The 13,656-nt window shown below is 39.9% G+C and overlaps 1 protein-coding gene across 2 annotated transcripts; it reads right to left on the bottom strand.

Moving 5' to 3' along the window:
• Positions 1–248: 248 nt before the first annotated feature.
• stx19 (syntaxin 19) lies at positions 249–12,592 on the bottom strand. 2 transcript variants are annotated; one of them, XM_074695164.1, is made up of 5 exons: positions 12,452–12,592; positions 8,437–8,680; positions 8,030–8,266; positions 5,652–5,864; positions 249–1,908 (listed from the first exon to the last, which is right to left on the bottom strand). In XM_074695164.1, the coding sequence occupies exons 2-5, from the start codon at positions 8,656–8,658 to the stop codon at positions 1,672–1,674; spliced, it is 909 nt and encodes a 302-aa protein (XP_074551265.1). In that variant the 5' UTR covers positions 8,659–8,680; positions 12,452–12,592; the 3' UTR covers positions 249–1,671. The 2 variants fall into 2 exon arrangements, with proteins under 2 accessions (XP_074551265.1, XP_074551264.1); XM_074695163.1 differs by having other exon boundaries at positions 8,437–8,684.
• Positions 12,593–13,656: the final 1,064 nt, after the last annotated feature.

Genomic DNA, 13,656 nt, shown 5'->3' on the forward strand with positions numbered 1-13,656 from the left:
CTTAATGAATGGTCAAATTAAATAATACTTTGGAAGAAACACAAAAAACATGACCCACAGCGTCCAGTCTCACTCATGGTTACCAACGTTGGATAGCGCCACAGCTGCTTCTTCTTCTTCTTCTAAATTTGTGCCTTTTTTATTGAATAACATATAAAATCAATGATCAACTTATTCTACTGCCATTATCAGAGAATAATAAGTTTTAATTTACAAAAAAAAAAAAACCTGTAATATGCCCTTTAATCTAAAATCAACCACATCAGAGAAATCAGGATCCATCAACGTGAAACACTGACTGCTGTGACATTACTGGGACTGATTTTTGAGGAATGTAAAAACAATTCAATTGTCACTTTTTTTCTTCTTTTTGCCATCCGTCAGTATTTCAGGTTTGTAGCAGGTTTAAAAAGAAAGATATGGTTATCAGGTGGTTATGAGAATATAGTCTGAGCTTGTATCTCAGTCCTCCTCAGTGGTTCTTTTACACACCGGTTGTGTTGCACTTTTCTTGTTTGCATTTGCTTTAGAACCTGATAAACAAAATTCTGGGTTGCGCGTCTTTGAGCTTCCTGCCAGGAGATGTTTGTAAACCAGACAGCATGGGTGTACAGGTGAACAAACTTGACAGCCCGCACTCACATCTGTACTAATTACTAAGGCTGAAAAACAAAGAAAAACAACAAAGCAGCCCCTAACAGCAATAAACAAGTCCTCTTTTTCATCTTCTGGTTCTGAATGCAGTCAGTGTTGACTCTAAGTGCAAGTCACAAGTCGACTGCTCAAGTCCAGACTCAAAAACCGAACCAAGTGTTGAAGCAGTGACAGAAAGTAAAAGCAAACTTGGAAGAATTCTGACATTTCTTGAAATACAAGACTTCAATCCTTCCATCTTATTCTGAGATGAATCATGTCTGCAGATTTTTCCACCATGAAAGAATGTTTTGATCAAGTCGTGTTGTTCAAAGTTTTACTTTAATCCGTGCTTCTGTAAAATGGGATACAGGAATAATATTTTCTTCACTGAACACGATCACACTTTGAAATGCAAATGCAGCTAATGAGTAATTGTTAAAACTGTCTTTTTTTTCCTTGTGGTTCAAAAATGAAACGCAAAGTACTGGCTCAAAACCTTTAAAAAACAACCTGTCTCTGCTCTGTGAAATTCATCATGAGCTCAAAGGAAAAGAGAAAGAGAGAGAACAGTCTTAAAGTGCTCATTTTGTTTTAAAAATAAAATAAATGATCATCTACGCAAGCGTCTGTAGCAGGAGAACTGAGTCTTCTGAGAAGAAGGTGAAATATCACTCTTGCTGATGTGGCAGAGGCAGAGGCAGTGCTCTCGCCTTGTTTGTGACCTCTGTCAGATGACAGCGAAGGTCTCCAATAAGCAGCGGTGTTGGTGAGTAGCACTCAGTGAACTGTCTCCTCCGATAGCAGTGCTCTCACATCCTCTTGAAAGAAACAAGTGCCTCAAATACCAATTCTGGCCTTTCCTCTTAATTGTTTTCCATGCTCTGGTGAATCTGTCTTCACCACTGCACTGTTCAGCAGAACTAACCTTCACTTTAATGGTTCCTGAGTCCAACGTTACACACTCCCATCGGGCAGGGGTGATTTTTGAAATGCAATCATATTTGGAAAGACCACTGAGGTAAAGATGCGTGTGCTTTAAAAGCAGCATCTCCATGGAGGGCAGCAGCAGCAGCACAGCTGTCGGAGCGGGTTCTTCTTCTTGTATCGTGCTGCCAACTTGAACTTCTCATTAGATGCAGCCACGTAATCCTGGGTTCTCTCCACATTAGTCTGGATGTGTTCAATGTAGGCTCCTTGTTCCTCCACCAGCATGAAAATGTCCATGAACAGGTCTTTAAGCTCTTTGATGTTGTTCTCCAGGTTCAGCAACTCCTATTGGTGGAAAAGAAAAATGGGATTCATTTATCAGGCTGAAAATGGGGGATGTTGCAGTTGGAAAAAAAAATAAAAATAATATATATATATATATATATATATATATATATATATATATATATATATATATATATATATATATATATATATATATATATATATATCACCCTTTAGCCAGCACATCTAACCGATCTAAAATGTCAAGAGAAGAATATGATGCAAGTCATGCGTTTATAGAGGTTATACGTTTACATCACTTCCCCTCAGGGGTACGCCCCCCCAAAATAAACCTCACTTTACATTGAGGAGTATGGCAGTTAACACAGGGAGACTGAAAAAAATGTGTATTATGACAAATTGAGGAGAGTTGGACTCCACATTGATTTGTTAAAGCTCCCAAAGAACCAGGGGTCCATGAACATCGACAAGTGGCCAGAAATCATATCCTGACATTTATTTGTTCCTGATTTCAACACCAGGAAAACACACAATGTAAAGCCTGAAAGCTACAAAAGCCTCGATATGAATAGAATACAGTGAATTCTCTCCAGTGAATTGACCCAAGTGAATGTACGTATTATCTATCTGAACATTTGGTATGTAACATAGACTGTATAATTGATTGCATATAGTCTCATCGATGGTATATAAATAGTTAATATTAAATACTTTATTCAGCACAGCAACAGCTGCTCGTGCTGGAGTTCCCCTTTATTTGGAAAACTGGTTTAGCCAGTTTAGTTTAAGTTAGTTTACAAATCATGTCAAGCACAAGGTTCATAATCACACAAAGACAAAAAATGTCCAGTTATGAAAAATATAGCTGAATGAAAATATAGCTATATGAAAAATGCTAACATTTAGAGGTTTTGTTATCTAGGGTATAATTTTACCCCCAAACACACCGTAAATCAACGTTAACTGACACAAAATAGGAACCATGTATCTAGCCTTTGTTGCCTGGGTTGTTTCTGAAAGTTGCTGCGATCCATAAGTTTTGCTTCTCTTTGTCTTTCAGTGGTCTGTCCAAAGATCACTCTGATTGCTTTTCAAACATGTTCATTCGAGCGCGACAGCTATTCCCCATTTCCTCATATTGTTTTTAAGTTTAAATGGTATTTAAGCAAACGCTGCCACTCAGGGACGCAAGAAGTGGGGTGCTGAGGGTGCTGCAGCACCCCCTGGAGGTGGAGGAAGGGAAAAAACTATATTTAGATTTTTTTTTTTTTACCGCTTTTTTTTTTCACACACATATTAAAACAAACAATAATGTATTCAACTTTGGGGAATAAAATATATGTTGAAAAAAGTGTTTGTTCTTTGAGTCACCTTGCAACTGGTTTTGATATTGATCGTTTTGTATTGTTGTGTCATTGAGTCTGGAAGTGGTGTTTCCTAGACACTGCTAGAATGCGTTCTTTGTCTCTCTGACCCCCTCTCCTTCCAGGAACGTCACGTTGACTGTCTTGTCAGGTTGTGCCTTTGTGGTCAAGATGGGTAGAAGAGAGTGAAACCCAGAGAGACTGTCAGCCTGGACTGTGGTGCAATAATATTTTGTTTAATTGGTTTGAAATGAACCCCGATTTGTTGGCACACAGTGTCTGGTTATTTAGCTGTCTGCAGGCTCAATAAGAACCCGTAGAAAAGCGAAAAAAAAAGAAAGAAAAAAAAGACCAGATTTTTCATGTGTGCGCCAGCGCGCGCATGCATTAGTATCCCCTAGTACAGCCCCCCTGGAATAAATGACTTCTCGTGTCCCTGCTGCCACTCATTCTTTCTGCCCAAGGGGCAACATCTGGTCAGTAAAAATGAGGCCTTTGTGGAAGAGCTAAAAGTTGCTGTTCATTGAGAATCCACTTGAGGCTGGCTGCAGAAAGACCAGAAGTCATGTACACACCCAGTCATAAAAACAGACTCTATGGCATCAAAAAACATATTCACAGCCTGGTTCAAAAACGGCTTGGATCTAAAAAGCTCATTTCACTATCAGCACACACTGTACAGGGGGCTAATCTTTTTCTAACTCAGCAGTTTAGAATTTTTTAGGACTGCTTGAGTGTCCAATCAGAGACACAGCTCTAGTCACGTGACTGAGGAGTGCCCTGTAGCTGTTTGAAGGTAAACTCACAACCAGCATCATATAGAATGTGGCTGTGTCTGCAGATTGGCTTCATTTCACTGTTTCAGGAACAGACAGGTGACGTCACAGAGGCTCTGTCCATGTTTTATACAGTCTATGTTTCTGTCACTCAGTGGGCAAAACCACAGTGATTTCACATGCATACCCTTTATAAGTGCAAAACAAATGCAAAAATGGGGGGAAAAAAAAAAAAAAAAAAAAAAAAGTGTTGCAAAGAGCAAAAACAGCAAACTCACAGACAGATGACCACATCAAAGACGTGGTGACAGAGGTGCTCCTGGCTTCAAAAGGTACTCATTTGAACAGGTTAGGGACTATATCAGGATTAATTTCCCTCAGATAAACTCTGTTTAAACCCAGCAGGGTGTATTTTTAGAGCCTGACTGCTGGCAGAGACAACTTATAGCACAGGCTGAATCTTGCTAACTCCGTCTTTCTCTCCAGCTCTTTTTTCTTTTGAAAGTAATCTCCACGCCAGACATGTTTTTGAATATTTATATGTCTGCACAACAATGAGAACAAGGTTGAAACTCCTGAAAAAGTATGCCAGGCCAGGAAGTGGTGAGGGTATGTATTCAGGCTGTCATGTCAAACACCACAGAAACACATTGTGCCCACAGTGTTATGTCTGAACTGAAGTCAGAAGTAAATGCAGGAGACACTGTGGCAGTCTGCAGGAAGACATTATGAATGGTCAGTTATTTACTTTGAGTCATTTCAAAACTGGTTTCCTACATTTTTATACATTAGTCATCATAGTGACATAGTTGGAGATCAACCTCATGTTGATTTGTGGGGCGAGTATTATAATTATTACTTACCTTATGATGTCAGAAAACTGTTGGCAGACTGAGTCTTGTCAAATACAGATGGACACAGATAACACATTTATTTATTTTGTTTGCAATTTACTTCTTTTGCTTTTTTTTGTTACTTTTCTACCCTTTTGATTTTTGCAGCATTTTTGTCACATATGGGCTTTTGCATATGTTTATAAATTGGAATTTGAATTTGCATTGTGTTTCTCCTGAGGCGTTAATTTGGCTGTTATGAGACACTTGAGCCATTTCCCAAGAATCAGTTTCTATCATGTTTTGTAAACAACAGAAAGGGTTCAGGGTTGTGCTCTTATGACTTGCAAGCAATGCAAACAAAAGACAAAGTAAAATGTAATGAACTGTGCAGTAAGTGGACTTGAATAAGGAAGTAAAAGACTGCCGATGGAAGAATCATTCAGAGAAATAAGATAAATCAATCAGAAAGCAGGACTTGGTAGTGGAAAGAAATAAGGTTTGGAAACTCAAACATCATTATTCAATGAGGGAGGAGATGGAACGACACCAAAGTGTCTCTTTTGCATGCATAGGTTTAGTGTCTGTTAGCCAAAACCCATACTTAAATGCTCTAAAATTAAAAAAAAAAAAAAAAAAAAAAAAAACCATCCAAACTTGCAATAATTACCACTGGTGTATTTTGTGGAAGCAACACGATGCACACACTCTGAACAGTTGCCTCCGAGCTCAAAGCTTTACCACTTTTCAGTCATAAGCTAATACTGCCGTGGCCTGGGGTTCAATGAGCTGTTTGAAGTCACTCTCACCTTATGTCGCTGTTCAATCTCTGACAGTTGTGAGCGTGTGATTCTGGCATCATTCAGCAGATTCTCATTGAAGACTTCCCATTGTCCTGTGGCCGCCATTTCATTCACCTCCTCCTCCGTCACATCCCTCCCAGACACCTCCAGCTGCCGGATAATGAAGTGCTTACAGCGCTCCTGCTTGCTCAGCAGACCTTCATTATACTGCAGCATTACCTGGACATTAGCAGAAGTGGAAAAAGGGATAAAAAGTGGAGTGGGAGGGGAAACAGAGAGTGGAAGTTCATTTTTTTTTCTTTGTTTTTGTTTCTTTGGTTTCAAGAGTTAATTAGAGTTGGGACTTTAAAACCAATGGTACCAAGCACTAAGAATAGATCAGCACCTGTATGTAATTATTTACAAAGCACTACCAAAACAACTTCCCCTCTTATCTTTCCACTCTGCTGTCTCTTAACGTGGGTAACCAGCACACTCCATCGTGTTTAACCCAACAGGTTCCCAAGTTCACACAGAGTTAGCGAAGAGTTGGTTTCTGTGCTCCAAATACTTGGAATTTGCTACAAACTTAAATGGTCCCATATTATGCAAAAATCACTTTATTAAGTCTTTTAGTGAAATTTGTGGGTCTCTTGCTTTCCTCCCAGCTCACAAAATGTGATGATTAATGACCAAACCTGTACTAAGTAGTGCTTGTGAATGAAAAATCCTGACCTAAAACAAGCTGTTTGGATTTTGTTTTGGATTTGCCGACGTCAGCGATTCCCTTTTTTGATCAATCAGGAGCAAGTCTGACCTGATTGGTCCACCCAAGCAGATACCCCCGAACCCCCTCCCCCACCCACTCTCCTCCCTGCAGCTGGAGCGAAATCTCTCCAGCAGCGGGGAGGAGAATGCCAAAGTTGAAGAGCCATCACTGCTCTGTCTTTGGCTGTAAACAGCCACATAGTTCCATGCTCAAGCTTCCCATCTTGGAAGAAGACAAGACTGAGTGGCTAGAGTTCATTTATGAGGGAAATGTTCCAGCTACACTCAGTAAAACTGTGCATGTGTGTGCTACTCACTTCATGGCCGACTGCTTTTCCAACTTTGGACAGTCCAACAGAGGGCTAGAGAATAGACTGGTCCTGAATCCAGGCACATTACCAACCATCCATCAACAAACCTCAGACCCTGGAAATGTGAGTATTTTAAATGCTGTGTGCTGTGGAGCAGATGTACGAGCGTTTTCTCATTGTCCCCCCTGTCTCTGTGTTAGCTTCAGGATGCTAACTTTAGCTGCAGTTAGCCTGTTGGTTTAACCTGTAATGTTACAGTAAACAAGCTTCGCTGTTTTCTAAACATTGTGCACTCAGAGCTTGTGGCGCCGCTCTCAGCGATGCTGAAGAGCGGGGCGGTATCAGCGATGGCTCATTTACATATGAAGGTCACGCCCACTAAATCAGAGCGTTCTGAACAGAGGGGCTATGAGAGCCTGGAAACAATGCTGCTGTGCTTGATTTATTGGCTTTTTGGACCAAAATACGTTACTACCATTTCATGAAGACATTAATGATCCATATTAAACTGCAGAAAAGGAGCAGAATATGAGACCTTTTAGATAACTACAGTAATACCACTGAGGCGTTTGAGTTCTACACTGCAGAAAAATCAAAAAACAAAAAATCAAGTGATTTTGTCTTATTTTCAGTAGAAAATTGCCTTTCGGACTTAATATGAGCCACATTCACCCGACTAGTCCAGAAAAATGTTTGATTTCAAGTACTTTAAAGACAGAAATGAGGTCTACATTGCATGTAACAAGAAAAAAAAATCTGCCAATGGAACAAGAAAATTCTGCTCCAAAATTTGCTTAAAACTAATAATGTCTTAATACGAGTAACGTTTCTCTTGTTCCATCAGCAGAATTTTTTCAACTTGTGAGAAGTGATTTAGAGCTTATTTTTGTCTTTAAATAACTTGGAACAAAAAAAAATTCTGGACTGGTCGGGTGAATGGGGCTCAAATTTAAGTCTAAAATGACGTTTCCCACTGAAAATAAGACAAAACATTTGATAAGTTTATTATTTTTTTCCAGTGTGTCATGTCTTTGCTTTAACACCTCAAAATACACCTTTCTTTAGTGTTATTACAAATTCATGTCTTTATACAACTTAATTTGTGAATAACATGTTTATACTGTTTCTTTGTACTGCTGCTCCCGCTCCTTTCTGATTTATTTGCCTGATTTTACTTGGCTGCACTGCAAAAAGCAGAAATCTTATCACAGGTTTTTGTCTTATTCTAAGTAGTCTTGTTATACAGGTGAAGGCAGTAGAGCAGATGAGGGAGCGTTTAGGACATATCTAGAAATGTACACACAAAGGGGGAAATTTCTGCCCCACCTGCTGGAATTTGCGGTAGAGCGCGGCATGCTGGGATTGCTGTATTCTTGTTGTAACAGCATTCGGCCCCTGCTGGTCCTCAGTCCTCTGGGCTTGTTTTGAAAGAGCATCCAAACGTCGATGAAGGCTTTCAGCCTGGAGCTTAATGTCCCGAGTTATACTGCTCTCTTTCTTCATCACGCTGAAACGACGCATGGTTGCCACCAGGGTCTTCTGCTGCTGGCTGAATTTAAGCACCTGTTTCCAGTCGAGATAAGACACGTGTGTTTCTTAGTTTAACTTTTGTCAACACACCTTTGAAAATACATTCACTAATTATACATGGGCACCTTAATCAGGGAAAAAAACAGTGAAATACTGCTCCCAAATAATGAAAGTGTCAATATTAAGAGCACTGATGAAACTACCTCTGTTTCAAGCACTGTGATATCATCTCTGATTTGCTCAGCCTCTGACATGAAATTCTCAATGATAGGTTCCTCCTCGAACACCACAGCCTGAGGCGCCATGACCCCAGCCACCGCCGAGTCATCGTTATCACCGTCGGCTGAAAAAGGGTTCCCGTTCTCACTCTCTGCCTCTGAAAACTCCTGAGCTCTTTGCAGGAGTTCCTCCAAGCGGTCTCTCATGGTGGAAGAGCCCTCTTCAGATCTTCCTGGTCAGGATGAAAGAAAAAAAAAAAGTGTAGTCTGGCTCAAAGCAAAGATGATGAGAGGACAGTGAAAAATGAAAATAAACATGAAAGTTTAATGGTGCGTGTGGATGCATGAGGTTGCTGAAGCTCAGTAAAAAGTGTAAAGAAAGCAGTGAAAAACAAAGGGTATTGATTATTGATGTGGAGGATGAAGAGGAATATGAAAGAATGCTCAACTAAAGGTCAATAGATGCTCAGTGAAACACAATTAGACTTCTGAACAAGGGCAGCACAAATCCTGTGATGCCCCCTCTTTTGTTTGCATGAACTTTACATTGATTACCATGATGATGATGATGATAATGATGATGTGGTAAATTAAATAACTTGTTTTTTTCATTAGCTTTTGTGCTGAAAATACAAATAACTCCTTAAGACACATACTGGAAACACAATTTAATAAAGCCAACAGCACAGTAAAAGATGACGTGTTGAAATATGGGGCCTAAAACAACAGTTTCAAATCCAGTAAGCGACATCCTGGTGGCTACATCCTCTTCTGATTCCCTGGTTATTGTGTGGGCTTGTTTACACAGCTCGGACTAACTTGTTTTGCCAGGCCTAATGTCAATTAGCTTCTTGTGCATCCTTTTGTATTTCTGTCTTGTGACCCATTGCTTTTCACTCCAGCCAATCAGAGAGAGGGGCTTTACACATCTACCTTTTTAGTGTTTGTTTGGAATAGTAAAGCAGCATATTGTTGAACTCAGAGACAAAACCAGGAATAGACAACCTCTACAATCAAGGGAGTCATTTAGCCTCATCTCACTTGGATTTAAGTCATTCTAAAGCAACAAAATGTGCTTAACCTTCACAGTACAATATACTGTATGAAATTCTATCTATAGTTAGAATTTTGAATAATTATCTAGAGAAGAGTTTTTTTTTATTTATTTATGAAACTGTAGAATTAAAATAAAATAAAATGAAAAAAGCTCTGAATTTTACATCATAACTCATCGTTTTTTCTAATGTCTTGCCCAAGCATCAACCCCCGATCTATGAATATGAGACAAAGTGGAAGGGCTAAAACCTGCTGTTTCTCGAATGTCCGCTTCAGGCTGGTCCTGGAAGTACCAGAAGTCACATAAAGACCAAGACAAAAAAAAACAAGTTGTTCCAAAGCAGAAATGAACCTATTTGCAGTCTGGTTCAAAACATGTATCCTGTTTTAGTTGTTAATTTTACTTTCAGCGCACACTGTACAGGGGGAGAACTTTTTTCAAACTCTGCAGTTCAGAGGATTATATGATAGTGAGCTCGCCCAATCAGAGGCACAGCTCAGGGTCACGTAACCGACAGGCGCCCTATAGCTGTGCGTAAAGCCCTTGCCACTACCAATATGGCCGCTGTAGCCAATGAGCTTCATTTTCCGTTTCAGTAACAGACGGTTCTCGTCTGGGAGACTACATCCAAGTTTCATACAGTCTTGTCGGATATCAAGCATGTCTATTGAGGCAGCACCTTAGCAGCCAAATGGATTTATCCACAGAGAATTAAAATCTGTATTTTCTTCCAGATTTGTCTTTTTGTAGATTTAGTTTTCTTACCAGGGCTGTAAAACTTGAGGTTAGCCACAGGTGCATGGAGAGTTGGTGGGCTTTTGATGTTGTAGGAGGTGAAGTAGAGCAGTGGCAGGCTTTATTGACGGATGAAGATTTAGTTCAACAAATGTAACGCATGTTAGTGTCAATACCCTCTGTAAGAAAAATAAAGATTCTCTGTTTCAAAATTCTTTTTTTTTTTAAGCTCGGGGAAGGCACCGCAAGAAAGTCAAAGAGCCATTTATATATATATATATATATATATATATATATATATATATATATATATATATATATATATATATATATATATATATGTACACACTTTTCTAAAGGAACTTTTTCTTCCTGTACAACCCTTAATGTTTTTTGTGAGGGGACATGGCTTTCTGTAGTACGGCGTATATCATTAAGCCACCCTCCCAGAGGCCCAGCTGGATTTTGCACCTGTTGCCCAGACTGGGATTTGGTCTACCACACCAAAGTCAGTGCTGCTATCCACTGAGCTGTGAATTCATCATCAGGATCATGATCAACATGATCAGAATGGGACAGCCCTAAAATATTCTACACGTATGTTTTTATTTGTAAAAAAAAAAGGGTCTTAAGATTGATGTCGTCTTACAGGACTTTTTTCTATACCATGTAAAGCCTGAACTAACTCATAGTTTGATTTTCTAAAATGAATAAATGACAGGACTCAGTAAGTTAATCATCACTGAGTCAGTTAAAACCAACACATATTTTTCTGGCTTGGTATCAGAACTGTGAGCAGAGAAGACAGGAGTGAATGAGCTGTGTATGGAGTGTTGGTATTTGACCTCTTTAAGCAGCTCATAAAGCTTTGCAGCATAACCAACTCTTCAGTGAGGGCGCCGTCAATAAACAGTCCTTTCACCCTGAAGACAAAATCGCTTCACAAAACACAACTTATGTAGGTCAACAAAAGGACGTGTTCTCTGGCGTGTCCAATGGGAATCAAAGGCTGAATTATGTTTGTTTACGTCATCTGGAGTTAATTCATCCTGGTACAAGCATAACTGATGAGCCATGACTGCTCACAGCACTGAGACATACTTATAACTGTATGACAAACATTAAAGATGAACAAGCAGGAAGTTAATCTCTGACACCAGTCAAAAAAGTTTTCTTATTTGTTATTAATTTGCACACAGGCCAAAGAAACTCTGACACAACCGCAAAACTAAAAATGTTTAACAACCAATTTGTAACAATACTGTTTCCTTAGTGTGGTACAATGTTGTTTTTAAGTGACACATCCATTCAGCAGATCCTGTTTGTCTCATTGTTATTTCACTCCGAGTCAGGGATGCTGATCTCTGCCAAAGCTGAAAGAAACAAGTGAGTTATATAATAACTACACTGTGATTTCCTGAATGTTTTTCAAAGTAAACCTCTTTCAGCTACATTCAAAAAAAAAGGCCCAACACAAGGGTTTAGGTTTTCCAGGTCTTAAACATAATCTTTCAGGAGCACGTGATGGTGTAGAGGGGGGACAGGCAGGGTGTTTGGCTGCTGAGAAATGAAGCATTACAAATCACAGACCATCCCATTTCTCCTAAGAATTCAACCAGGAAGGACTCTTTTTTTTTGTGTTGCGGCGTGTGTGACAAAAAGTAACGACAACAAAGTTCTCACAGCTTTACAGAATGTGAAAGTATCCTTTGTTTTCCTGTGGTGAACTTTCTCTACCCTCCTTCCCTCCCTCCCTCCTTGCTGGAACCAGGAGAGCTGATTAAAAAAGTTGCTTAGAGGATTTAGGGGCACATTCTTCTGTGTTTTGGAGAAAACTGGTGAAAAGTGGAGCAGGGTTCACGAAGGAGTCTAGCTCTCTTTCTTTCCTTGTGATTAAACAGTTTGTTCTCTGAAACAAAGCAATATCCCCTCGCTGTTACCTTTATGAGTCTACAGGCATGTTTCTTTGAGGAATATTAAGCTGTGGCTGTCCCATATCTTGATACAGATAGGAGAGTAGGAGTCTAATAGTGTTACACTGGCCTTGCTTTTCAACCAAACCAACCAAAACAACCAGCTGATAATAGTCTGAGAGTCATATTTTACCCAGTGAGATAAGCAAACTGAATACATTAAAAGGCAAAAGCTACACAAATACAGGATTTACTCTATGATAGAGAAGAAAACTGTCTAAATTATCAATTTTACCTTAAAGTTGTAAGAAATGCATTGTGGGTTATCTGCTGAGTATTTCCAGAATGAGATCACCAAGAGTGTAATCCACGAGAATCAACATTTGTTGGAATCATTTTTCCATCTCCAGCCTCAGCCCGGTCACCTCCTCTGTACACTTGCACTCACAAGCAGACAAAGTTTCAGTGAAGTCTCATTCAGACTGTTTAAGCCCCTCCCTCCTTCTAAAGAGAGGTCCTGATGTGGCCAATAAGAAAGAAGCAGACTGAAGGCCTGTTTGCTTATCTAAAGAAGTGCGAGGTGACGTGATGAAGTAAAAGGGTGGGGGAGATCAGGGAGAGCACACACAGCTTGTAAAGCCTTCCCTAAGGCTGTATCCAGAAAGAGAAAAAGAGCTGAGTAAATAGAAGAGTATGTTTACAATACTGAGGTCACACAATGGGAACTGTGGTTAGGGTGTCAACCAGGGAGCAGGGTTTCTTTCCTCTAAGTCCATGTGAAGTGTCAGGGTTAGTTGGGTAAACCCTCTTAGTCTGGGGGTATTGTACTCCTCAGGCCCCGGGAACTCGGCTGAGTACTTCTGACAGATTTCAACTGACAAGCCCCCTGAAACCGGCGCCTTCCAACACGGGAAGGGACGCAGTCAGTCTTTGCTATGCAGGATAACACGCTGTGCAAAGCTGTTTGAAGCACAGCGTCAGAGGAGGAGAGGGGGGAGACGAGGTTTGAGGATGAGAGGAGTTCAGCGGGGACACAAGTTCAGTCTTTGTCACTTGGAACTTTGAGGCTGGTTGAAGAAATTTTTGTCGTTTCTCCCCTGAAGAGGGGTAAAAAGTTGAAACTTGAAAATGAAGTTGACATGTTTTTTTCTAATCCTTGTGGTTAGATTAAAAAAACACTGTAAGAATTAAACTTCTTAATGACCTTTAACCATTAATCTCAGTTTAATGTGGTGTTCAAACTCCAAATATTTGAGCTGAGCTAGCTACACGCAATTACCAGTGGGTGGTGGTGAGTCACTTACGTTTAAAACAGCAGCACATTAACCATATGATGACTATGCAGAATGCTGTTGGTAAAGTTTTATATCTGCTGGACCAGATGCCGCTCCATGTCTTTAATAATGCCTCAGCGGTGCATTAACTGTGAGTCATCTGTCCCTACCGGTGAGATATTATGACAACAAAGCAAAACTGGTTTTGTGAGTGTCAGTATTCACC

The sequence above is a fragment of the Halichoeres trimaculatus genome, unplaced genomic scaffold, assembly GCF_033239565.1.
Source record: "Halichoeres trimaculatus isolate MK-OKI-2021-1 unplaced genomic scaffold, fHalTri1.1 fHalTri1_scaffold_19, whole genome shotgun sequence".
NCBI classification, from domain to species: Eukaryota; Metazoa; Chordata; class Actinopteri; order Labriformes; family Labridae; genus Halichoeres; species Halichoeres trimaculatus.

What these genes read in the sequence shown, in the direction of transcription:
- stx19 (XM_074695164.1), bottom strand. Translation starts at nt 8,658, where the DNA reads ATGAGAGACCGCTTGGAGGAACTCCTGCAAAGAGCTCAGGAGTTTTCA. An exon ending in TCTACCGCAAATTCCAGCAG is followed by an intron (nt 5,865 to 8,029) that starts GTGGGGCAGAAA and finishes GCTAATGTCCAG; the next exon opens with GTAATGCTGCAGTATAATGA. An exon ending in AGATTGAACAGCGACATAAG is followed by an intron (nt 1,909 to 5,651) that starts GTGAGAGTGACT and finishes TTCCACCAATAG; the next exon opens with GAGTTGCTGAACCTGGAGAA.